At 37.4% G+C, this 26,408-nt stretch overlaps 1 protein-coding gene across 2 annotated transcripts in view; it reads left to right on the forward strand.

Annotated features, from left to right (window-relative positions):
- The window catches only part of FAM193A (family with sequence similarity 193 member A), an 82,489-nt gene that overhangs the window by 48,488 nt on the left and 7,593 nt on the right, over window positions 1–26,408 (forward strand). The window contains exons 8-19 of one of the 2 annotated variants that reach the window (XM_063336246.1): window positions 2,832–2,976; window positions 7,991–8,068; window positions 9,659–9,771; window positions 9,926–10,168; window positions 12,129–12,282; window positions 12,386–12,565; window positions 15,397–15,648; window positions 18,043–18,241; window positions 19,517–19,789; window positions 20,132–20,414; window positions 22,682–22,868; window positions 24,718–24,948. In XM_063336246.1, coding sequence (XP_063192316.1) covers window positions 2,832–2,976; window positions 7,991–8,068; window positions 9,659–9,771; window positions 9,926–10,168; window positions 12,129–12,282; window positions 12,386–12,565; window positions 15,397–15,648; window positions 18,043–18,241; window positions 19,517–19,789; window positions 20,132–20,414; window positions 22,682–22,868; window positions 24,718–24,948 — 2,338 coding nt within the window. The remainder of the gene's footprint in view (window positions 1–2,831; window positions 2,977–7,990; window positions 8,069–9,658; window positions 9,772–9,925; window positions 10,169–12,128; window positions 12,283–12,385; window positions 12,566–15,396; window positions 15,649–18,042; window positions 18,242–19,516; window positions 19,790–20,131; window positions 20,415–22,681; window positions 22,869–24,717; window positions 24,949–26,408) is intronic. The other variant, XM_063336247.1, reaches the window with a different exon arrangement.

The following is a 26,408-nucleotide window of genomic DNA, read 5'->3' on the forward strand; positions in this document are numbered from 1 at the left end:
GGATGTGTTCCTGTGCAACCTGCTCTAGGTGACCCTGCTCTGGCAGGGGGGTTGGGCTAGATGATCTCCAGAGGTCCCTTCCAACCCTATGATTCTATGAGCCTTTTTGAAAGGAGAGGTTCAGCATGAGCTTCCTGTTTCATGATTTCTAGTTTATATAGTGTATGTCTTGTTTTTCTTTGGTAAAGATAGATTATGTCTGTTTTCATGGACTCCCAGGATTTCACTGTTGAGTTCTCTGGGTCTGAAGTAGGAGAACTAGGTAGCTTTCCCTTAGAAATTTTTCTGGAGGATAATCTGCCTTCCATTAGGAATTGGTGGGTGAATGTTCCATCAGAGAGGCCTCACATGGAGGGATCGGCCTGGTCCCCTGATCATTGCTCACTAGAGAATCGTTTCCATGCAGTGGAGAAGGTGTTGCCAGAGTCTCTTTACAAAAGACCATTGGCCTCGTTGTTTTCTCTTCTTGAAGAAGAAATGTGAAATGGCATTTTGGCATCTCAGCTTCACTTAGATTTTGTGTGTTCACCCCTTCTCTCATCCCTTATTTAAATCACTAAATGTTTTGTGTATCTCTGGCTTTTTCAAAATATATAGTTGATGTGCTGTGATTAGTTCCAAGAACGCTTACCAGATGTCAGACTAGAAAAGATTTTCACTTAGTGAGGTTTAAACATAGCAGTCTTGTGGAGATGGAGGTTACTAGCTGATATGAGATCAGCTGTGTCAATATTTCATAGGACTGGTCATCTACTCAGGGTTAACATAACTACTATGTTGTATCTTGTTCTGCTACCTAGTCAACACCTCTGGTTTGTTGAGGAGGCACACTCAGTTGTACAATCTGCAGACCATCTGTAAAAGCTGTCCATATGCTTATCAAGAGTTAATTAATCAGCAGGGCTTCTAGAGCAGAGGCAGCATTTCGTAAGGCAGTATTTTCATAATCACTATGTAAGGGAATCCAGTCCTTTCATAGGTTAATGACTAGTACTTCTTGATGAAGGTGTCTATATGAAAAGTTTCTTAGAAGTTGCATATCTTTCTTGGGTTAAGATGCTTTTGATTACATGCAATCACTGACATACCTCCTACATTTAACAGACTGCTTTATTGGGGTTTGGTAATGAAGTAACTAGCTGATACCTGGGGTTTTCCTGTCCTCTTTGCCTTCCCTGTATGTGATAGGACTGTGTTCAGGTTATATGCACAGCTTCAGTTAAATGCTGTTGGCCAAAAACTTCTGGGTTCTTGATGAAGATACGCAGGCATACAGTAGTATCTATGTCAACAGGTATTCCTTGGAAGATGCAGTTACTGTAAAGTAAGCAATTCTTGTTAATTCTTATGTATGTGTGATGCTTTTTATTACCTTTTTTTACTGCAGTCCAGGAATATATCCCACCTCTGTTTACAGGACTGAAATGTTATCTAGATTATTGCTTCATACTTGCCTTGAGGGGTGAAAGTGTATTTACTAGTAGCACATTAGTCTTTACTTGAGAGTCACAATAAAAATTGGAACTGTAAATGCTGTTGCATTACTAATCTAAATTTAAAAAAAACTACGTTCTTTCGCTTCTAATGTGAGAGTATATTTAAAAAATATTTTGTGCACAACTAGTGTTTGAAAGAATAGTACTACTCAGCAGCAGTTATGAGAGAAAATTCTTGACTTAGGTACAGAAGGATCACAATTTCACGTAATGGCATAATACCAGAAATGCAGGTTTCAAGAAGAGTAGTAAACTGTGATCTAGCAACAGGAATTGACGGAGTTTGCACTGAGAGTGTGGAAGTGTTGTTTCCTAAAGTCACCTCCCTGAAATGCTGTAACTGGGCTTAAATGTCGAGTTTTAAGATGCTTCAGTCTTTTTTTTTTTTTTTTTTTTTTTGGTACTAGCTTTGACTCACTACACAATGTCTGTGCCTAGCCAGTTTCCTCTTGATTACTAAGTAGGAGAAATGTTGAAAAGCTTCAGTTTATTTGTGTCAATTTACAGATCGTTACAATTCAATGTGCTTTAAACACACGTTATCATATAGAATTTTGTCTTTTTACTTCTGAAATCAAGATTTTGGGAGTTTGCTTATTTACTTAAGAATTGTTGTGATGATGTGCTCTAATCAATTTTAAAGGAATTTGCTGTACGAGAATGTAGTAGTAGAAAGGAAGGTAAAACTGTCTCCTATTTATGGGGGTCCTTACAGAGAAAGTCATCAGTGAACGACATAACCACATTTTGAACTTGGTGCCGCTCAAGTGATAGTAGATAACTGTATGCAACCAAATTATCGCACTTGCCTCATTCTACAGCACTTTTCCCAGCTGGAACTCCCAGCTTGTCTAGTCGTCTTACTCGTCTAGTAATCTTAGCATTGATCATGAGAGTTCTGATTAACAACTTCTGGCTTTATTTTTATATATAGTTCTTCAGTAAATAGTCAACATGTATATTTAGCCCATAGAATTTGGAAGGATAACTATATCAAGCAACAAAATTTGAGTAAATACGGCTCAGTAGGTTTGACATCTGGTTGCTTGTGGGAAAGAGGCTCTAGAAATGTTGCACTTCCCACATTCTTGCTATTGTTGGTTACAGAACATTGAAACAAGCAGTTGTTGGATATTTTTTAAAAAATGACTAAAAATACTAATTTTTTGAATACAAGCAGCTATGTGGGCCTAGGTGTATCAAGAACTGCACTTTAACCAAACTTTTTTGGCTGGCAGAACTTAAAAGACTTAAAAGTGTGATTTTCTTTTTTTTTTTTTTTTTTTTTTCCCAGTCAAATGTCTCTTCTATAACAAGTGCTATTTGAACTTTTAGGCTTGGAACAACACACGATTCCTGTAGTGAAGATATGTATAGTACCTTGCTACAAAGGTATCATCAGCTGGAACAGGAAATGGGTCAAGTTGCTGAAGCATGGCTTGAATGCCAGAAAAGAATAGATGATTATGTTGATGAACAGGTAAGAATCACGTAAGTGGTCTCAAGGCTGATTCTAGAGGGAGCAGCGCTCCCCATTCAAGGCTGTGCCTCTTGTGAAGAGTTTCTTTGATATTTTTATCCAGAGCTTTGAAACAACAAAACGTAACCTTTTTCATTGATGTCAGTCTTTCAGAAAGAATAGAACACTAACATACCAATACATAACAGTGATTGGACAGAAACATCTTCAAATTGTTGAAAAAGATTGTTGTGCCATTGTTTAGAGATAGTCTCTGAACATTTTTGAATTACTTTAGCCTGTAAGTTGCCCATAGCATATCTGAAACTTCCTTTTGTAGATGTCACTAGGAAAAGGAAAAAAAAACCCAACAACCCACACAACAAAACCCGCTAAGCTTCCAAAAGAATAATCGCACTAAATGAAATTCAGAAGAGATTGCTTTTAAAAACTATTGCATGTTGCATAGTGTGATGATTGACCTTCATGCAACTGTCAAAATCAGAACTCCAGAGTCTTGTTACATAAATATTTGAGAATTCTGAAGTTAGCCTTTTTTTAATTAAGTATATGTTCGGACTGCTGATTCTTCTGAGTTTGTGCTACATTTCAGAAAATAATCATGTTGTTGTGCTGACTCCTACATTGTCAAGTGCTTAATTTTCAGAAAAATAGCTGTTTCTTTTGCAAGTGGTTGTTTATACTGTCTCAAAATTGCTCATGTGCTTTTTGTCTCATGTTGAAAGAACTTGAATTTTTTGAAAACACCTCAGGATAAGGCTTTGAATACTGTTTAGTTCAATCTTAAGTATACTAGAAGAAAGAATGTGTCTTGAAATAATTGAAGATACAGAATTTTATAGAACTTTTCTTGTATTTTGAAGTTTTATGAGCATTAGGAATATGGAGGTCCAATTTACGATTTAGTAATGCCATGTTACTCCTATAGATAATAAACGTGTGTTTAAAGTCTTGTAGGACACTGTAAATGTCCTTCAGAGGCTGTTTCCTGTGATGAAGATTCAAGTGAGCTTTAACCACTAATTCCAGTAACTCGAAGATGGAGTCAGGGCATAACTAATTTTATTTTTAGAGATTGTTCTATATTTGGGGTCTGCATCTGTGAGTGATCAGTTATGAAGTTTTCTCTTGGTCTGGCTGCTTTTGTGCACGTAAATATTTGATGGTGACTCAGTAAAATTTCATCTTCTCACATTTTGTTCTACTAGAAGTAATTTTCCCTGTGGTCTCAGGGTGTTGTGGCTGGCTGATACTGCCTCTCCAGTAAGAAAGGGAGCCCAGTTCACTTCTCATTATTTGCTTTTTTTCCAAAAGATGAAATTTCTATAGAGTCACATTCGTATCAGACCTCTGACTGGTTGATCCGCACCACTTCAAAATCAACTCTTAACTGATATTTCTGTATTTCTCTGTATCAAGTGACCATACAGCTGCCACAAGCATTATTTTATCTGCTCAGTGTAGCCTGTATCTTAATGCAAACAGCAACCCTTCTCCCATTTGGGGAAACTTAATGATTTCTTATTTCCTAATGACCAAAAAAATCCTGCAATGGGAGCGTGTAGGGGGAAAAAAAGCTAAAATTTAAGCCATCAAATTTTAAAGGAGATATTGATATTGGTATTTATGTTGTAGAAAAAGTATTTTCACAATCATGCCTTAAATCCTGTGTTGTTGATAACCTGTGGTTATACTGTCTTGATGAAAAATACATCATTCAGTATGACCATCTTACCTGAATTTGCACCGATATTTTTGTTAACAAGGTATAAATCAGAAAGCCCGGCTACTATGGAAACTGGATCTTAAAACGGCGAAGGCATGTTCATTATTTGCTGCCTCTTGGCTTAACAAAATTGTGAGGTTTTATTGCAAATGTTTCAAAGGTTAGAACACAGACCATCACAAGAGAACTTAAGAATGATCCTCATTTATTTACTGTGGAACTATACCCAAAATTTTAGACAGGGCATCAGCAGGGATAGTTAATGGATCCTCCATTACAGTATGTTATCTTACTTTTTCTTGGAGGGAGGGGAAATGAATAGGTTTTGCAAGCAATACAAATACTACTTTTTTTTTTGTAAATACTGTGTAAGACAGCTGTGTCATATACAGACATGTGACTTAATACCACGCTATACTGCTATACTATGTGTGCACACTGTAATAAAACTTAGAATAAGGATTTGTTCGTATCAGCACATGTATTCATCACATGTTAAAATCTGAGGAATGTGACTTAATACCACGCTATACTGCTATACTATGTGTGCACACTGTAATAAAACTTAGAATAAGGATTTGTTCGTATCAGCACATGTATTCATCACATGTTAAAATCTGAGGAAGATGTTTTAGCATATCTGGAATATAGGAGAGCTTAAATGTATGCAGCCTGTACTTCCAGATCCTGTTTTTCTTACCAAATTTAGACTACATTGAACTCAGGAGGTCCTAAATATATCTGGATCATTCCCATAAGTAATGGTTAGATAGTTATAGGTACTTCATGTGACAGTGTTTCCTTTTTTTTTTTTTTTTCTTCTTTTACTGCTGGCTCCCACAGATGAAAGGAATACAGGAATTCCTTTGCCCAGCTCCACAAGAGCACAGGGAGACCTTCTTGCTTGTCTCTCCAAATTTGTGTGTGATTTTTTTTTTTTAACAGTGCTGGTCAGCTTAATAGGAAAAAATAGTAGTGTACGCTCATAATTGGTTTTTGTCTTTACGGTGTCTGTACAACTAATTGAAACACTCACTGTTTTTGGGTGCTAAGCGTTTGTGATAAGAAGAATCATTTTTATTACTTCTAGTGAAACAGGCTAGGAAAATAGATTACATTCACAGGTAGAATTTGGGATGCTCAAATGTGCTATTCACATTTGATACAGAGTTTAAAATTTGGAAGCAGTGAGCATCCTGTGATGTATGTAGGAACATCAGAGTTCTCACAGGTGATGTAGTGGTATGTGTCAGTTCTGACCAAACTTCTGGCTTTGTTTCTTGCTTAAATCTATTTCAGAATGGAAAAATACTTGTTCAGCGGCCTGTCTCTCTTTACCATGTATTGTCTGATGGATCTCAAATACTTTTTAGCCTCAAATAGACTGGGAGGAAGGAGGAGGGCGGTAGTGGACCCCTCTCCTCCGTTGGGCAACAGTGATAGCATATTCACTGCAGATGTGCAAGACTCGAGTGTAATTTTTTCCTTCTGATGGCATTTAAATTTATCTCCCACTCCCTAGCAGAATTCTTGGGCGTGAATCATGTGGTTTGTATTGCAGCTGCTTTGCTCTGCTGAAATAAATATTCATTGGGGAAGAGAAAGAGGAAAGTGTTTCCCTATTATTTATGGAATTAATAAGATACTTGCAGACGTGGGGTATTGGAAAGGCTGCAAAGTTGGAAGTAGGAAAACTTCAGCTTCGGCCCCTGTTCGCATTAATACTCAAGAGTACGAAGACTTAAACCATGCTGTTTTCTTTGACAGTTTCTTGGCAGGCTTGAGTAGGCAGCTCCCAGTTAATGCACTGGCTGTTTTAAACGTCATTCTTTGGCATTAAAGTCTTCTCTTATAACGTACAGTGAATGTATGTGCCTGTCTCTGATGGTGAGGATTCAGTTAGGTGGCAGAACACCTAAACCAGTGAGTGTTGCTGTGGTTAGATATAGCTCAAGGGTGCTCAGAAGCTGATAGTACAGCCAGGATGAAGTTTCCAATGTTCTTTTGCCGCAGCCTCTGCAGTACCTTTTAGTGTGTTCTTAAGAAATGGTACCAATGGTTCAAGAATATTTCATGCATGCTATTTTTATTTTTTAAAAAAAAATACATGCACATGATAAACTAATTTTTTTGTTTGGTGTTAATTTAACCTCACTGGAGCAGGGGAAGTCAAAATCCAGAGTAGTAATTAGAATTACATGCTGCTGATTGTTTCAGGAATTCATTAAGCAAAACTTTACCACTTAATACTGTTTTGGATCCCCAGCTTAAAATTTCATTTTCCCAAGTTAAAGAATGATAATAGCAATAATGCACTTAGGTTAATAATAAGACTTTAAACTTTTGATCAAGTATGAATTTCTAGAGGCATGCTTTTGAAGGGAGGGAAAAAAAGATTGCTAGTGGTATAAGCTACTGGACTTTGGCTCACTAACATATCTGTATGAAGCAATTTTTAATATTTTAAAAGGTGGTAGATTTTATTTTATTAATTAGGTAAAAGGAAAAAAGAACTGTAAAAGATAAGCTAGATAGTTGTTTTCTCTCACTGGTGAAGTAGCGCTCTTAAAATGTTCTAAGATACAACAGGAGAAGTTTTGCTATTGCGTTTTGCTGTGTTAAAATTCCTGTAAGCTTTTGCATTCTGTCAGAGTGAATTTATTTACTAAATCAGAAAATTATCATTTGCGTACAAAACATTACAGGCTCTATGTGCATTTATGGTGATGTGATTCAGGGATGAGTAATTATAAAATATTTTTCCAGCCTTAGGTAGGTCATGGGCATGAAATACATTGAGGAATAAAAGTGGTAAATAGTCTTAGTCTAGGTCACTGCTTAATTTGGTTTATTTTTCTCTTTTTTTTTCCTCTTTGGGTGGTTAGTTCCACATGTGGTACATCAGAGTTTGGACTTGAGCCTGTGTTGTGGCCTTGATGAAAGTCCTGAATCTCTAGATTTTAATGGGTTTTAGTGGATCTGAAGTGTTGAGGATTTAATGCCAATCACATTTTATTGAAAATGCTATGAAAACATTTAATGAAAACAATTACTAACATAAGGAATAAAAGTGTAAAAATCTGAAAAATAGTGTAAATTAATATAAAATCTTATGCTTAAATGACTCAAAATGATTAGCAAATAAAATACACTTCATATTGACTAAGTATGCAAATACTGTCAAAATGGTGTAGATGAGCTAGGTTTAATGAAACTGATAGGCTAATTGACAACAGCATTAGGTTTTCTATTATTAAATCAATGGGTTTTCCTTAAATTCTGTTTTAGATGGCAATGAAAACAAAACAACGCATGCTAAAGGAAGACTGGGAATTTTTTAAACAGAGACGTTTTATTGAAGAGCAGGTAGGATTTTTTTTTTATACCATACTAACTTATACTAATGCTTCATGTATATTTGTAAGATGCAAACATATGAGTGTAGTATATTGTACTAGTTCTGTGTGATCTAATTTTGCAACTATGCCAGCCATGAAATTTGGTCAGCTAAAATACAGAAAAGCAAGATCCAAGACAAGAACATAATCTCAGTTACTACAAGATAAAAACATAAGCACCATAGTCTTAGGGTTGAATAGCAGGTTTTAAAATTCTTTGTACAATAAAAAGGGGGATTTTTGATGCCTTAGAGTGGCATCCAAAACAGCCAATACATTGAGCGTGGAGCTGCCTGATGTATGTGATAGGGAATATTGTGTTCAAGAGCTTAACAAATTCCCTTGCGTGTGCAGAGCTGAGGAGTGTGAACCACAAGAGCAGGGTAGATGATTCCATCTGTTACGACTCTGGCGATGGCTCCTACATCTGTTTTGTGGGGGAAAGGCTGAGCAGAACTATCTGCCTCTTTTAAGCTGTAGCCAGAGAATGGTCAGTAGAAGTTCCTAACTTATTTTAAAACTATCTGCTGTTTAAGACACAGTACTTTGTTCTGTAGCCTAGAAGTGTTCGAGTACATATCATGCTTTCCGTAAAAGTACAGTGTGACTTGGCTAGAGTCAAGACTGGATAGGGAACCGCTCTGTTCCTCTATCACTGTGCAGAAAGAAATGCTAGTCATGAGCCAGAGAGAGTATGACCGTACATTTTAATAAACTTAAACTTAAGCTTAAATTGGCAATATCTCAAAGCAGTCATCAGTAAGTACTTTTTCCTATAAGGAACATAAGCCTGTGTTAACCATGTCTTTAGAACATCTGGTATACAGGGCCCCTCAGAGGACTTGAGGAAGAATCCTCTTTTTCCTTGATCCTAATTGGGCTTAAGTGAGCTGTAAGCCCCTGGCTGCTTAGGTAAGGATCAGTTCTGGGCATCTATAGAAGTAGAAGCTTAGGCACATCCTTGTTTAACCTAAGGTTTGTAGGTATCTAATGAAATTAGGTGCTTTCCAGATTAGGCCTCTGCCAGGTGGAGGTTATTTGGATTGTATTTTTTCACTAATGCAGTCGAGTCCTGTTTTGGGCAGCTACTTTGTTGCTCAAGTCTATGCCATTGGGCTACAGAATTAGTCCTAATTCTTTTTTGCAAGCTAAGGGTGAGTTTGCATTCTTTCTCCATTTGTCAGCAGTGTCCTTTTGTTCATGCCATGAAACAAGACAAGAACTACTCGGCTTCAGAGTGCGTCAGCAGAAATACCATGCAAGATGCACATACAAATGAGTCAAGGAGATGGTCTTGGCCACTTTACTATTTCATAGTAGAAACATAATTTCTTTGAAGAGTTTCAGTGCCAAGTGTTTGTTGTTTGTGACTTTGAACTTCTTCCTTTTTTCACTCGTAATCAAAACACCACCTTCATTAAATTATTCGGAGTGCTTCTTTTAAAGTGTTTTGCTCCAAACCCTTTTTTGATTATGTAATTTGTTAATCATGATGTGCCATTGAATTTTAATGGAAAGACTTGCACTACTAAAACACTGCCTTTGTAATTTACTTCAGCTTAATAACAAGAAAGCACTAGCTGGGGAGAACAACTTCACAGACACAATGAGGCACATGCTGTCTTCACGTTTGAGCATGCCTGACTGTCCCAACTGTAATTATAGAAGAAGGTGAGCTGATGTTTTTAATATGAAATCATAATAAATCATTAATTTCTTGTTAGAGGAAAAAGGAAATACATCATTGGAACAAAGATTGTGGTTACTTTAAATGAATGCTACTTAAGCAAGGTCATAAAAATCTGTAATCTTAATTCTTGAACAGATGTACTTGTGATGACTGCAGCCTTTCACACATTTTAACGTGTGGCATCATGGATTCTCCTATAACGGATGATATCCACATTAACCAGTTACCACTACAAATTGATTCTGCTCCGGATTATCTATCTGAGATCCGCCCACCTAGTATGTCTTCAGCAAGTTCAGGATCAGGTTCCAGCTCGCCTATTACAATTCAGCAACATCCCAGACTGATCCTCGCAGATAATGGTTCTGCACCAACTTTGTAAGTTCTTTTTTCTGTTTTAAAATTTTGGAGTGAGTTGAACTTAAGCAGGCAAGTTGCACTGGCTGACTATCATTATGTAATGCTAGTTCTGTCTCAGAAAATTATTTAATACTGGTACTGTATTCAGCAGACCACAACTCCAGTGCTATATGTTGTGCAAACATTAAAAAAAATAAATAATCCTGTAAAGTTTAAAAAATTTCTGAAGATGTTGACTTACCAGTATTGCTAGAAGTGCATGTAGTATGTACTTTACTGCTTTGAGATTTCAAGGACATCCAATACTGATGTACGTTAGAGCATTGTTTTAAAATGTCACATTTTGTTAGACTGAGCAAGGGAACTGGTGATCTTTTCTTTGAGGGATGGTCATCTCATATGAATCAGTTTAGTTCCAAAAAAACCTTTATTAGGAGGCTTTTAGGATTGTTGAAGTTGTGTTAACTCGAGTCTTGCATCAAAAGTTATTGTCCCTATCAGAACTATCTGCCACCCTATTTTATTCAGATTGCAATGACCATCCAGTTTGAGGCATTAGTCTAATGGTAGACTTCTGCTCCTTCTGTAATTCTGAAGTGTTAAAACTGCTTGGTAGGCTGGCTTCTGTTTGTGGTTAGGGTACAGCTAACCAGCAGTCTCCTCTGTCACATAATATCCTAAAGGAATATTTAAAAAGACCCAACTTCACTGCTGGTGGGAACATTAATGAAATACCTGTTTTCAGTACAGTCAAAGGAATTGTCATTAGCATTCTGTGTTAATATGATGTGACGAACAAGGACAGTGCAGGTATGTGGGATGTTTCTCAAGAATATCACTTCACTAAGTTCAATTTCCTTTAAACCTTTGCCTTTGTATTTACTGCCATCAATGGTTTAATCTTCCATAACAGGACTTCAGTTTCAGAACCTATTTGGGGTGCGCTTAAAAACAGATTATGTGTCAGTGTGTTTGGCTACATATTCTTAAATGCGTGGTTTGCAATTTCTGTAAACTCATTAGTTTTGCTGCCGAAATGTCCAAAATTGTTCAGTTTTTCTCTTCAGAAGCTAGCTCAGTTGAATCTGAGTATGATTTACTCCAAGAAGCCTATTTTTAGGGAAATAGCACTGCTCCTTGGGGAAGGGCCTTTTTATGTCTCGTATCTGCTGTGTTTTATTTCCTCGTTGCACATTTGAAATATGCCTAATGGTGCCATCGTGTAATTAAATTTTGGCGCAGCATCTCATGGAATGAAAAAAGATAAAGTGCACAGTTTAAGAGCTCTTTTAAGAGCTCTGGATTGCTGTAGAAACATGAACTAACCAATCTTTGCAACACTTCCCTGGAGTGGATAATTAAACATGCATGTTCTCTTACTAGCTGTCTATGTAGAAAAAAATTCCATTAAGTATTTTAGAGCAGATTCTGAAAAGCACGTAGATGGGGGGTTGTCTAGGAACTAATTGCTATTGAGAAATTTAGGAGTTACTATAATGTATTCAGTGTTCCCTACTTACTGGTTTGACATTTAATGTATGGAAAAACTTGAATTTTATGTTGTGCTTTTTTGCACTTCACACTTTCTGTAAAGTAAATCATTGGCATAAGACTTTTTCCATCAAATTAAAGGTCATCCATATCCTGTCATTATTAATTTGATAATTAATTTGATTATCAATTAATTTGATAGGTTCTTGGTCAGAAAACAGTGGTGGAAAACTATTTTACATAGAAATAGCAGAGAATCTTATTTGTGATACAGGCTGACGTTCAGGCATGCAACAACTATATTCAGCAAGATTTTATGGCAGGTTGCTTGATTTTACTTGCTTGAAAAACTAAGTTTAGTTTAACAACTTATAAGACAATCCTTTGGCTCCTAATTGGAACATTCATACAAGCGATGTATTCCTGCTATCACAATTAACAGAGGTTACCAAGCACTGTGATTTATCTAAGCCTCTCTTCCCCTCAGTGGTAGTGATGATGAAGATGTTGCGCCATTATCAGCAAAATTTGCTGATATCTACCCACTGAATAATTACGACGATGCCGAGGTGGTAGCCAACATGAATGGGATTCACAGTGAGCTAAATGGCGGAGGTGAAAACATGGCATTGAAAGATGAGGTACAGCATTTACAGTGTCGTATCTTTTTTTCTGGCAGTTCGATATTCTCGCTGGGGAAAGGCCTCTCCATCACCTCTATGTTAATGGATTAATGTTGTCCAGTCTCCTCAGGTGAGCAGTACTAGCAGCAGTTCCTCAGAAGCAGATGATGAAGAAGCGGATGGGGAGAGCAGTGGTGAACCACCAGGGACTCAAAAGGAGGAAATGTCTCTAGGAAAAAGAGCATTAAGGAAAGATGAAGCAAAAATGGATAGCCCACCACCTTCTTATCCCAGTCAGCAGGTATAGTAATCTGAAAGCAACCCTTTTAGTAAATTAGTTTTTGAAATGTGGCTGCTCGAATAAGAATACATTTACATCTTCAATTAAATATTTCCCTTCTAATATGTTATGTTATCAGTCGGTGGATATGATACCTAAAATATTTTTCAGTTAATTGTATATTGTCATGGCTGATACTTCCTTTAGTCAAAACCTGAAATATGTTAATTATATTGAAGGTGGCTCCAGTAAAAGGGGAAAAAAAATTATTCCTGTCTGTATGAATGAGAAATAGAAACCAAGAAGTATTTCTGCTTGGAAGTCTGAGCTTGGTCTTTGTTAAATGTTAATGTTGTTATTTGAAATTAATCGGGGGGACAGGGGGAAGGGGAGGATGATGTGAGTACTTAGTTAACAGATACTTCTTAGTATTATATCTGAGAACTAACTTTCTCTCTCGGAAGCCTGTGCAGTTAAATCCATTGCATGACTTATGGCATGGGTCTTGGTCTGCATGATTTTTTTTGAATTTTTTTAATGGTTTAAGATTATTAAGCTCTTTACTGTAAGGTCACCAAACCACCCAGACAGCCATGCCTAGAGTATCTACTCAGCAGGTGTTTGCTGTAACAGCTGAGCACCAAAGCAAAGCCTCCGATGGACTTGTCTTTGTGACCATGTGACTTTTAATCTGAGTTACGCTGCAGCTACAACATGGGCTCACTGTTTGAAGAGAGAACGTACCAGTCACTTTTCTTATTGTACAAAAGAATCCACATTGGAGAGGGCACCTTTGAGACCTTAAACAACAATCAGATGGGAACTCACATTAGATGTTCCCCTGTGGTTGGGATGTTTGTAAGGCCTTCCACTATAAGTGTTTCCTCATGTGTTAAGAGTATTAAGCTACAGCTTTTCTTTCAGCAAGTACGTTGAGAAATTTTCTGTGTATGGCTGACCAATGCCATCATACTTATATGAGCTGAGACCTCTGTCAAACTAGTTTGAAACTGGTTAACAGATTCAGCATTTGTTGTGGAAAATCAAATGAGATTATGTAAGTGTATTTGCCTTAGGGAAGCAAACTAAAATGCATTTTTTTTTCTGTCATTATCTGCTGGGGTTGCTCATTTACTCAGTGTCTTTAGTCCCTTTGGATTTCTTTTCATGCTCAGTACCCAAAGGTTGGTCAGAATTGGATTTTAAATCTCACCATACTGTTTGACATCTTTTTTCCATTTTCCTTTGTTACTAGATTAGTATTGGTTTCTTGATAATACTAACTTTTTTATGGGAAAATTATTTTTCCTCCCTATACACCTAATTAATTCAATCATTGTATTTGGTTTATGAAATCTTTGGTTGTTAAAATATACCTTGTGTCAAAGGCTGTAATGCTTTTAACTGATAATGAAGAGTTATTTGTTTCTGAGAGGAAGGCATATTGAAGAAGAATACCACCTGTCAATTCTTTTCTAGAAAGCTAAGTTAGCTAGCGTTGCTTTTTGAAAAAATGCATACTGACACATTTCTGGGAAGAAATAGCAATCAGGAAATGTTCCTGGTGTGGCGTCTGGTAAAATTATCTTTCAGTGAAATGGCAGTGGCAGGAAAAAGTACTGATCTGAGAGAGGGAAATGGAGCTGCTCTTTCCTGGGCTGCTTTTCTTCCAAAGTCTTGAATCCTTTTAAGACAACAGAGGCTAATGATAGCTTGAGATCAGTAAAAGGTTCTGATAAGGCATGGATTGATGTGATTATGAAATTTTTCGTGAGAAATGTCTGCTTCACACAATCACAGAGTAGTTGAGTTTGGAAGGGACATCTGCAGATAGTCTAGTCCAGCCCTCCTGCTCAAAGCATGGTCATCTAGAGTGCTCAGCACTGTGTCAGGTGTTGAGTATCACCAAGGATGGCAGCTCCAGAACTGGTACAGGTAACATGTTCCAGTGTTCAACCACTCTCTCAGAAATAAATAAATGCTTTAAACATGAGTGGAATTCCTATATTTCAGTCTCTGCCCATTTCCTCTTGTGTTTTCATGGGATACCACTGAGGGGGAGTCTGGCCCTGCCCTCTTTAGTCTCCTCTTCCCTGCCTAGTCAGGGAACACACACTGATAAGATCCCCTTGAGTATTCTCTTGAGGCTGAACAGTCCCAGCCCTCTTAGCCCCTCCTTGTATGACAGATGCTTCAGTGCCTAACTCCTCTTTGTGATCACTCACTGGACTCATTCCACTGTGTCCATGTCTCTCTTACTGGGGAGCCCAGTACTGGACCCGGCACTCCAGATGTGTCTCACCAGTGCTGAGCAGAGGGGAAGGATCGCTTCCCTTGATATGCTGGCAGTGCTCTGCCTAATGCAGCTTAGGACTACTTCCAACTTCATCAGCTAATCAGCCCTTACTACTACTTTCTGCACATACTCTTCTTCCATGTGCTTGGAAAATTGTGTAAAATAATAATCCAGTTTGATTATTTTTTTTTTTGTAGTGGGGTAAATAATTGCCTAGTAAGGATCAAATGCTGTCAAGATTCGTATTCCTGTTCTTGATTATCTGTATCAGTATCTCACTTGTCACTGATAGTGGACTTTAAGAATCTGTATAGTATGAAATGCTGTCAATTTTTAAGGCATTCTTTTCTTAACTAAGATAAAGATCCTCCAGTAGTGCTTTTATTTCATTATGAGGTTTTTCCATTCGTATTAGATGAAAGAATTCTGTGGATGCTCTGAAAATATTAATTCATGTATGTACATTAATAATCACTAAGGAAAAAAAAAAGGATGGGGGAAGTATCTGATTTTATTGTAGTAGATTAAAAGAATTATTTTCTTTTTTTTCTTACAGGCTGACCAAGGTCCAAATGCTTGTGAATGTCACGTTTGTAAACAAGAAGCCTCAGGTCTAACAGCCTCTGCACTTGCAACTGGACGCCTGCCTGCTGGCCACCAGTTTATGAATCCTGAAAAACCTGCACATCCTGCACTTCATCTTTATCCTCACATCCATGGACATATACCATTGCATACAATTCCTCATCTGCCTCGTCCACTTATCCATCCCACCTTGTACACAGCTTCTCCCTTTACACACAATAAGGTGAGCCTGATGAAGGAGATGGATGGATGCATCCTAGTCCCAGGAAAAATACCGTACACCTGTATAAACTAGAGTGACTGAGTATCAGTGAAACCATGGAAGTTGCTATAAATTGTGGTGTGTTTATAGTAGTCCTTTTGGAGGGAATAGCAAGGGGTAGGGAATAGGACATATTCAGAACTGGTGGAAGGTTCATACAGCAGGGCTTAAGGGTAGCTTTTGTCAGGAAGACTGATAATTTCCTTGCTGTGATTAGAAAGAATGTGGAGTCAAATGAGTCTTCAGTAGTGGAAACAGTAATGGGACTTTAGTCAGTGTGATAGGACTAATTAAATCTTCATTTCCTATGTATTGAAGGTCAAAATTTAATATTCCATTTTGGCAATAATATCCTGAGGTTTCTAGTTCAAAATATTAGTGACGTAATATTTTTTGAGACAATTGAGGTGTAAGAGTCTATTTTTAAGTGGTTTTGTGCTTTGAGAGAACTTGCTGTTTTGCAAGTTCTGCAAAATTCTTTTGACCCAAAACTTGTAAGTAATAAACAAGTTAAAGGTGTGTAACAAGGATTGGGACCACGTGACTACTTTTCAGAAGTAAGAGTCAAAAGCAAGAATTATTATTAATGTGGCACTGTTTCACATAGTATTTAAATCAGTTGAACTGTGGGTGCTGCTGAAAGGGGCAAAGCCTTTGTCATTAGGTACATATTTCTGTTATCTCCCTTTCATCTGTTCCCATGATCCTGTGGTTGCAAGGAGAGTAGACTAGTTCACTAAAGTGACTATATACTTTTACCATCCTTAACATCCACTTTCTTTTTTCCTGTCTTACCGGTGTCGCTTCCTTATCTTTGTTGCAGTGCACCAGTTCCTTAACTGCAGTGTGCCAGGCTGCCATTTCTCAAGAGTCCACTGCTGTTCTTCTGAAACCCCTAATTCTTGTACCTCACCTTCTGTCAGTCTTCCAGAGCTCTTCTTGCATCCCTTATAGCAGTCTACTCAAACTCCCATCCTTTATTTCTGCTGTCTTTCCTTTCAGAGGACCTTTGTGTCATGGAACATCTGCAGCACACTGTCAAGGCTGCACCAGAAGCGCCACGCAGAGTAGCAGGCTGCTAGCACCGAGTGCCTTCGTAATGCAGGCCAGATCTATTAGCTCTGGCACAGCACCTGAACCAGCTGGGCTCCATGTATTTATGTTATGCTGGAGCTAAAAAGACATATGTGGAAGCTGAAGCTTTAGGGAGCTTTTGCCTTTGAAGAGTCAGCTGAATTCAGCAGAGCTGGTAGTCCGTGAGCTAATAAGCCCTGCTGGATCAGGGTTGCTTCATCATGGATAGTCTGTTCTGCCTTGTGAAGTGTTTCTTTGTACTCGTGTATATGAGTTTTTCTTTTATGTAGGATATTCTAGTATTCCAGTCCCTCCCATCTTCACCATTAGTCAGATAATGAAATTCCTTCTGTATAGAAAAAGGAGACTAGGTATATAAGTAAGTTTGCTTGACCATAAACGTTTAGACTTTCATGTCAGAAATGTTACTGGACTTAGCTGATATTTTTGATATCTATGTCTATTTCTAGTGCGAGAGTAGAACAAAATCACTTTCCTTGGCTTTTTTAACATGTAACAATAATCGAACATAATAGTTGCATTGTACAAGGTCTCTGGAAGAGAGTTACTTTTAGAAAGTGAGTAAACAATTTCATCTAGAAGAAATGGGATGAACAATTTACCTCTATAAAACAAGAAAAAGCATGTTCCCTCTTTCCATTCCCCCTCCCCAGTTGCTTCTTAGAATAAAATTGTGTATTCTTTGCCTGTTAAGTTTTAAGTTAGGAACCTGTTAATACTTGGAGATAAAAAAAGCAGAAGAATATAATCAACTTCAAAATTACGTTTTCAAACAATAAGTGTTTTATTTTTCTACTGCGCTCATTTTCAATTCTGAAGCATTTGTAATCCTTTTATCACAATTGTCTTATGTGGTAATGATTATCATGTCACAAAGGATTGGTTTTGGCAGCTTGGGCTTTGAAAGGTAATAGTTCCTACCAGGTTCGACATTCATAAAAATACTGCTTTTAATTAAAAATGAGGGCCTACCAATATATATTAACCCAAGTATTTTTGAAGAATGCTTTTTTGTATTCATCTGTTAGCTGAATTCAGAAACAATGTTTGTGATTATAAAATACATACATACAATCTGTGTAATATATTATCTGCATGAAAAATCAACAAATCAGTCTTTTTATCATTCTGGGAAATATTGTTCATTGTGCCTTTTATAATGCCTTTCAAAATTGAAACACTGTGATTTGAATATTGCTGTTGGAGTGACTGTGTAAGCAAACAGAATATTAATGAGGAAAATACTCTTTATTTTTGTAGGCATTACCACCAGCTCCAGTTCAGAATCATACAAACAAGCATCAAGTATTCAATGCATCTCTCCAAGATCATATTTATCCAAGCTGTTTTGGGAGCACTCCAGATTGGAATAGCTCTAAATTTATAAGTCTTTGGGGATCAGAGATGATGAATGACAAGAACTGGAATCCTGCTACATTTTTGCCTGATACAATTCCTGGTGAGGGTTTGTTACTACTTCACACTGACTGGTTAAAAGCCTTATGTTTTGAAATGGAGCGTGGCAATTTTTTCTAGGAATGGTAGGTTTCATCATCATGGTTTTATGAGACAGGATTCCGGCAGAGATTTGCTTCTATTTCTACTCCAGTGGGGTTGAAAATGGAAAAATTAATTTTTATGTACAGGGGAGAGGGTGCTAAAGGCAAAAGAATAGCACAGTATTTTTCACCTACGGTCATTGTAGAGGTAATTTTGTCTTCAGAAGTTCAGGGTTGCACAGAAATAAGAATTAAGGGGAAATTTAAATAACTTTTGGTCTTCTGCCACAAAGGCTTGCTCTTTTTCTACAGGGTCATTACCACCACACTGGTAATATGGTACTAATCTTACTTCCTGTAATGCGCAGAGATAACTGCATTGTCATTCTAAAAGACAAAGGCATAAATCAAGCAGTAGATTAATTTAAGCCAGGAAGCCTTTGCTTCAATGGTTAAAGTGAAAGAGAATAAAAGAGAAATAACAACATACCTTTCCATTTGCATCATAGCAAGTGTTAAATACCTATTTTATTTCATTTTATTTGACTTGTATGAAAAAGGAAGCTTGGTTTTATGTGTTGGCTTTTTTTCAGACTGATCTGCTGCTAACTTGTGTCAAGCTACTACACTGATTTTTAAAAGGAAAGGAATTAAAAACCTCCAGAAAACTTCCCCAGTAGCATAGCTCATCCATTTATAAATGTCTTTATGGGTAACTGTTCTAATAGATGGTTAGTGGCAAGCTTGTGTGGAAGGTCTGTCACAAAGGGGTTACTGTAGCTAGCTGGAATTACCAACAAGTAAAGATAAGATTTATGCTGTTCTATTGATAGAAGGGTATGTTGTTCCTGCTTGAACTGTTGCTTGGCTAACCTGGCCTTCAGATATCGAAGGTTATATACTTAACATGTAAAATGGTGTCCAATTTTAGTTTTTAAATTATAAATGGCTAAAGGTAGCATCTTCGCTACTTGTTAACACACATTTAGTAGTGTTCTTAAAATTATAACGTTCAAGTTTTTGACTTCTGCTCTGAGACTTCTTTTTGTTACCTCTATGTTATCTGGGTGGGAGAGAGGGGCAAAGGAGCATCACTTCACTAATCCTACCAAGCCAACACTAACAATATATCCTTGCTTGCCTGCAGCTAAATTATTGCATGTTTAATTCGAAGTGCCATAAAGACAATTCTGTAACTCTGTGATTCTTAATTACTATGTGTGTTTCAATTGAAGGGAGTGATATATTAGCACCAGCACTCTCAGAAATAAGACCCGAAGCACTTCCTACTACATCTAGCAATGAAGCAACAGCAGTTACTGACAGCAAAGAGAAGAAAAATGCTGCAAAGAAGAAATGTCTGTACAATTTCCAGGATGCCTTTATGGAAGCTAATAAAGTTGTCATGGCAACCTCTTCTGCCACTTCTTCTGTCTCCTGCACAGCAACTACAGTGCAGTCAAGCAGCAACCAATTCAAAGTATCATCTAAGAGACCTTCATCGATAGGTAAGGATTTGTAATGCACACACTGCTTAGTGACTGACTCAAGTACATTTAGCTAGCTATAAAGATTTATATGTGTTCATTTTAGTAATATTATGTAGCTTGATGATTTTCATTAATCGCTGTTCTTGCTACTCTTGAGTTGTAGTATCTGTACTCCTGGATTAAAGAACTTCATGAAAGACCTTGATGTTAGAGTTTGTGACTGAATAGAAAGGTGCTGTAATACTACTCCATTTTTACAGAAGCTGAGAACGTCCATCATGTTGCATGATTGTTTGGATAGTTAATAGACACTTATTAATTACTTTTAATTGTAAGTGGTTTATTTTTTCCCCAATTTAGGTGAAGTGTTCCACAATATTAATAAAGAGGACCATAGACATTCTGCACCAGTCGCACCACGAAATAGTCCTACCAGTTTAGCATCCCTCCCTTCGCTGTCTCCTGCTGCACTGTCTCCAGCCTCTACACCACATCTTCCAAATCTTGCTGCTCCTTCTTTCCCCAAAACTGCTGCAACAGCCCCTGGATTTGTGGATCCGCATTCAGGTCTTTGTCCTACTACAGTTGCACCTCCTACTTCAACCACAGACAGCTCTGTAAGTGCCCCACCAAGTGTCTGCAGGTAAGTTTCTTGTTATTGTTGTTGTTCATTTTTTACAATAGAAGGGGAATTAAAATACAGATACCTTTTATCCTTTGCCGATGGTTGTAGCCTGAAAGAAGAGCTGTCTGTGTTCAGCAAATGAGACTGAGTTCTGATACTTAGCGTGCAACTTGGTGTGAGACTTTACGGATATGTTTTCCATTGCAGAACCTACTTACTGAGTTTAGAGGCTTAAAAATGAATGAATACTCACTTTTAGAGATGTCACCTGGGATAAATAAGTCAAGCTCTATTTCTTTCTTACACTATCATTGTGAGTAGTGATCACTGCTGCTGAGACACAAACCTGTTGTATCAGTTTTCCGTCATTTTGGCATTATATGGCAAGCAGGAATGAAAAGCTGTGAAAAATCTAAGGAGTCTGTAGACATATCTAGCTCAACCTATAAAAAGGTCATATGTCGTCTTGAAAACTGCCACATAGTAACACATTTTCCTGACTGGACTTCAGACTTAGGTATCAGTCCCACCATTTATATAGTGCGTGTAGTGTGAAAGGATGTTTTGATTTCCAAAGGTTATCAAAGGTTTGGAGGTTGGGAGGAGTTTGGAGCTGTCTTGAGTGTTATGTACTGTGGCAGACAGACTATGGTGCCAACTCTTCAATATCTCCGATGAGTGCAGGTATAACAAAAGAGCATTTGAGTCTTTGCTTCAAGTACTCTTGACCCGTAAGGTTGTGGTCGTGGTTGCTATGAATGTGGTCTGCTCGCTACTGCAGTAGTTTTCAGAAGATGATGTGAGATTTAGGCAGAGTTAGATAAATGCATACCTGAAGTGCTTCTAAAAATGCCCTTATTTCTGTTATATATGCCCTTAAATTCTGTTTTATTGATGCTATCATAAAATAAGTAGTTCTTCTTTCATGCTCAAGAAATTGTAGCAAATTTTGTAAAGAAACTTTCTTTCTTAGTGCAGGGAAAGAATTGAATATAGGCTATTTAGCGCAATAGAAATCAAACTTCTATCATCATCTCCAGGTACTAACATGATAAAGTAGTTTTAGTTTGTAAGGAATGAACTGGGAGAGAACCCAGAAACAATTGTTGCAGTCTCTATGGATGATCATCACTGTGCTATAATGGGAAAAACTGCTTTATGCTCTAGTTTTTCAGTCTAGCGATCGAGCAACAGAACTAATGAAGCCTTGATTTCTGTGGAATTGTATCTGTTACCCCTAGCACATGCTATTGGGCGCTGTAATGCTAACTCTCAACAGGCAAGAAAGGGTGATGCAAGGGCTGCTCAAACTGACTAGTCAGAATCTTTGCACTGGCTGGCAGTATTTCCTGTTACATGCAACAGTTTTGCATGCCTTTTCCATAACTAGGATACTGAAGTTGAACAATTTTTCCTGGTCACTAATTCTTGAAAAACTTACAGGGCGGGGGGGGGGGGGGCATGGACAGGAAGGAAGGGGTCAGTGGAGATAGAAAGAAGATTCACTTATGTTTTGCAGATAAGGCAAATTTATGGCCTGTTTTCACCTTTCTAACATAAGAACAAAGAAATACTAATACTAGATGAGTGGATTTTTTAAAAATACTTTTTACTTTTGAAGCAAGATCACATCAGTTTTAGAAGAACTAGACAGTTGCGTGCACAGTTCTGCAGAGCTTTGGAGGGAATAAACTGCTATGTACCTGCTTATTGAAGAGATGTGCTGGTATTTCCCCTTGAAAATAAAGCTGCAAACAGCATAATGGGAACATTTTGGTTTTAGCTGAGCTTGAATTTTTTAAGTCAAGAGCTTGAAAATCTGCCTAAAACCGGGGGATTTTAAAGGTAAGTTGAGTACTTTGCAACTGCACAGCTCTCTTCAGACCACAAGTGATGACATGGGCAGCAGTTTCAAAACCATTCCATTTTAAAAAGCTAAAATCACTACTTCTGAAACTATTTTACCCATTTAAAGCCAGGAAGAACAGTTCCAAAACTCATTCTCTACGCTGCTCATTCAGTGAGTCACTAAATGAGTTTTTATAAATCACTTTCTTATGTATCTGCTTATCTTGCTGCTTAGTTTTGAGCTTCTCTATTTGCAAGCTACTGGATGAAGGCTTTAGGATTTGATGCGTTGCTGGTGGCTGATTTCCCGGTTTGAGAGTCTTTGTTCCTAGTAGATTTACATGTAACTGTATATGGCTTTTTGTTATTTTTTTTTTCCAAATACCTTATTTATCGTAATCTAGAGTTTTTATAAGCTTTTTCTTAATTTAACATAGTGATCCTGACTGCGAGGGCCATCGTTGTGAGAACAGTAACACATATGATCATCAACAGTATGATGGAGAGGAGAGCCAAGACGAAGACAGCTGTTCAGAGCATAGCTCCAGTACCTCAACATCCACAAATCAGAAGGAAGGAAAATACTGTGACTGCTGTTACTGTGAGTTCTTCGGCCATGGAGGAGTAAGTTGTTGGATTTAAATTTTTTTTTTAATTTGCTTTTTTGTCACTTACTCATCATTGATTGCATGTGATTTATCAGACTGCAACTAAGGGGGTGGTGGCATTGGAGCTCGATCAAGAGAAGTAGTAAGAGGAGCATGGTTAGAAAGTAGTTTTCCTCTTTGAAATGAAGAATTGAAACACACCTTTGCAATTGAAAGCAATTCAAGAGCAATAAAAATGACTGAAAGATTTAGGAAGCAGCTGACTTGGATAATAGATACCATGCTTGACTGAAACTGCAAACAGGGGCATTCAGCCATTTAAATAACTTCACAAAATTCTTGCACTCATCTGTAGCAGATTAATTATAAATAATGCAAAGAGTTTGGGTAAAAGTACACTTAATATACACTTATTCTTTTTAAAATGTTCGTAGCAATTTGAGCCATTCTCCCATCTGTAAAAGCTGCAATCCTCGAAGTATTCACTTTAATTTGATTTTTAAAAAAAGAAAAAAGAAACTGTGCTTACCTAGAATTTAGGCAGTGTAAGTTTAAATTATACTTTTATCAAAGGAAAGTCCGAAGTGTAATTTCCCTATTTTCAGTATTACAGTTTACTGATGCATTTTGATAGGCGCTTTCTTGTATCTGTATTTAAAGAGTGTTTTGAAGAAACTATGAAGTTCTAAAGGATGCAGGTTATACAAAATCTTTTTCCTTATGTTCTTTATTTTAATACTTAACACTTTGTTTGAAGCATCCTTACGTTAACGTCATACCAGTAACATGTCTAGTAAATTCTTTTAATCATATCTTTTCATTTGCACAAAAGAAATGCTAAAAGCTGTTGTCACACTAAATTTTTTTAACTTAAATTTTTATTTTCCTGCTGGCTTCATTTGTAAATATGTGTATAGTCTGTTTTAATAATCAGTTAACTAGTAGAATTTGAGTCTCTGGCATTTTTTTCCTATTTGAAGTAAAAGCTCAGTTTATTTGCCATGTATTTAGGGCTCGAAGTGAAGTAAAAGCCCTTGCCCTGTAGCTGAAAGCGGCAGGGAGGGGATCCCATTTCTCATTGCACGTTCCCACCATGTCCATGATTGATCTGTGTTTGATAGTCATCTGATTGCACAGTAAGTTATTCATTTTGCTGAAGTGGCAGAAAACTACAGGATTTCTAAGTTAATAGGCTTTCTTTTCCTGGTTTAATGAGTTGAACTGGTGTAGCTCCAAACAGATGGGCACCAGATCTGGTGCAGGAGGGGAGAGGGTAAGGCAGCAGGAGGGGAGGAGGAATGAGGAGTTGAGAGGTAGGAGCGGTGGTTGGGAATACAGAAATGAAACATGACGCAAGGATTCAACTTGCAGCAGCATTAAAGTTATTGATGCGACTCTGCTGGAGGTATGCTGGCACGCTTCAGTGCAGGCTAATCAAGCCTTCACAGTTACAGCCCAGAGACCCATGTAGCACAAACGCTGAAAGAGACTTCATAGAAAATGGAAACAGCAGCAAATGTCTGCTCCTTTCAAATATTCAAATGTGGTATACCAATCACAAGAGAATATGGAAATCTCCTTTTTTGCTTTTAAAGGCATTTCTTTGTCTTCTCCCTGTGCATTCCTCTACAAGATCAGTCAGTCTTTCAGTTGGAAAATACAGTTCACAAGCAAGCACCAAGTCCAACAGGTCTCTTGCATGTTAAATACACCTTCTAGGTACACATACAAACAATAAGGAGTTTGATATTCAGGTTTGGACCTTCCAGGGTATTTTAAGGTCTCTGAAATTTCAAAATCTCAAAGGTATTAGGTCAGTGAAATATTTACATTTAGTCACTAAATTTTTGTCTCGTGTCCTTCAGCCTCCAGCTGCACCAACCAGTAGAAATTATGCAGAGATGCGAGAAAAGCTTCGTTTACGTCTAACTAAAAGGAAAGAGGAACAGCCGAAGAAACCAGATCAGATCTCTGAAAGGGAAAGTGTTGTTGACCACCGAAAGGTGGAAGACTTGCTACAATTTATAAACAGCTCTGAAACCAAACCAGTAAGCAGTTCTCGGGCAGCCAAGCGAGCCAGACATAAGCAAAGAAAGGTAAGACATAAAAGTATATTTATCTTAGACTTCATGTTTTTGAATCTGTATACTCTCTGTAAGTATACTTCTGTATGCTGACTTTATAATAATGGTATAATTGTTTTCTGTGTAGTTTGTGGTACACTACTTGCTTGTATATACACAGCTAGCTTACCTGTTCTGATGCTGCCTGAGGAGTTACATAGTAGGCTGGGAAGATTCCTCACAGTGTCATTGTCATGTGTTTTGTTGCAAATTAGCTTTATACTGGATTTTTCCACGCTTTAGAAAGCTATTTCTAAGTCTCAGAAATGTTAAGAATTTGATTGTTTTGTAGAATTGACATTTAAAAATGGGGGAAATTAAAAACCTAGTGTTTCTTTGTTGGGATAATGGTTACAACAAACTATCTCTGTAAGAAGCCGGGAAACATAAGGTCAGTGCTTTTATGAGAGTGCAAAAGTCAAGATTTCATCTTTTTAGAATGATTGCACTGGGCACCTTGCTGTCCTCATTGAAAGAGGTTAAGCACTGTGCCACATGATGACACAAAAGGCTATCCCAAGCTGGAGTGAAGTGGCAAGCTGCAGAGATGGGGCAGGGAAGAAAAAATTACGAGTTGCTTTCAAATGGAAATTGGCAAAAACATTTCTAAAAAAACTCTGAAGTGTAACAGTAAATTTTTTTTTTTTTTAAAACAGTATTTGCTGAGCTAATAGAGGAAATATATTTATTCTTATTAAGTTGAACAAGCAGGAAATTGGCTTTTCTTACTGCAATTCAAGTATCACCCTTAGGTATAAAGTTCAAGGTGCAATGAGGTTGCTGAATGTTTTTGGATTCTGCTAAGTACGTTGTGTGACTGCACTGTAAATATTTCTTGTTTGTCGGTTTGCTTGCTGGCACTAATTCTTCATTCTTTAAATGCTTCCATGGGCTTGGAAGACCTGATATTCACAAGTTATATTCTTTATGTTCATGTTGTAGCACTATTCATCAACTTGAGGGCTTAGTGAGTTATTTGTAAATAAAATTCACTTTGCTCTTGCAATGTCGTTTGAGCATAAGAAGTGGAAGATTTTCATAGGGTTTTTTGCATGACTTCTATAATTGTGGAGAGAGTAATCCCATACAGGCACTTCTAAATGTGCAAGAAAATAAATGGATGTGATTGTTCTCACTGTGTGACTTTCGTTTTGCTAATGATGCAAGATCAATGCTGCACAGATAAGTTTTAACTATTTGCAGTAATGGCTGAGAAAAAAATCCCTTGTGTCTTTGTTTCATGTTGTTAATGAACTTATGGCTGACAACAGAAAACTTTACCATGCCTAATATTTTGGGCAACTTTCAATGTAGCTTTAATGTGCTTAGTCTTTTGCTGTGAAATGTTTTTAACGTTCTCTTCCTAATGTTCATGAACAGAGGAACTCTGCTAATGTTCATGAAAGCGAGCAACTCTGCTACCATAGTAAGAG

The sequence above is a fragment of the Chroicocephalus ridibundus genome, chromosome 5 (genome assembly GCF_963924245.1).
Source record: "Chroicocephalus ridibundus chromosome 5, bChrRid1.1, whole genome shotgun sequence".
In the NCBI taxonomy this organism is placed as follows: Eukaryota; Metazoa; Chordata; class Aves; order Charadriiformes; family Laridae; genus Chroicocephalus; species Chroicocephalus ridibundus.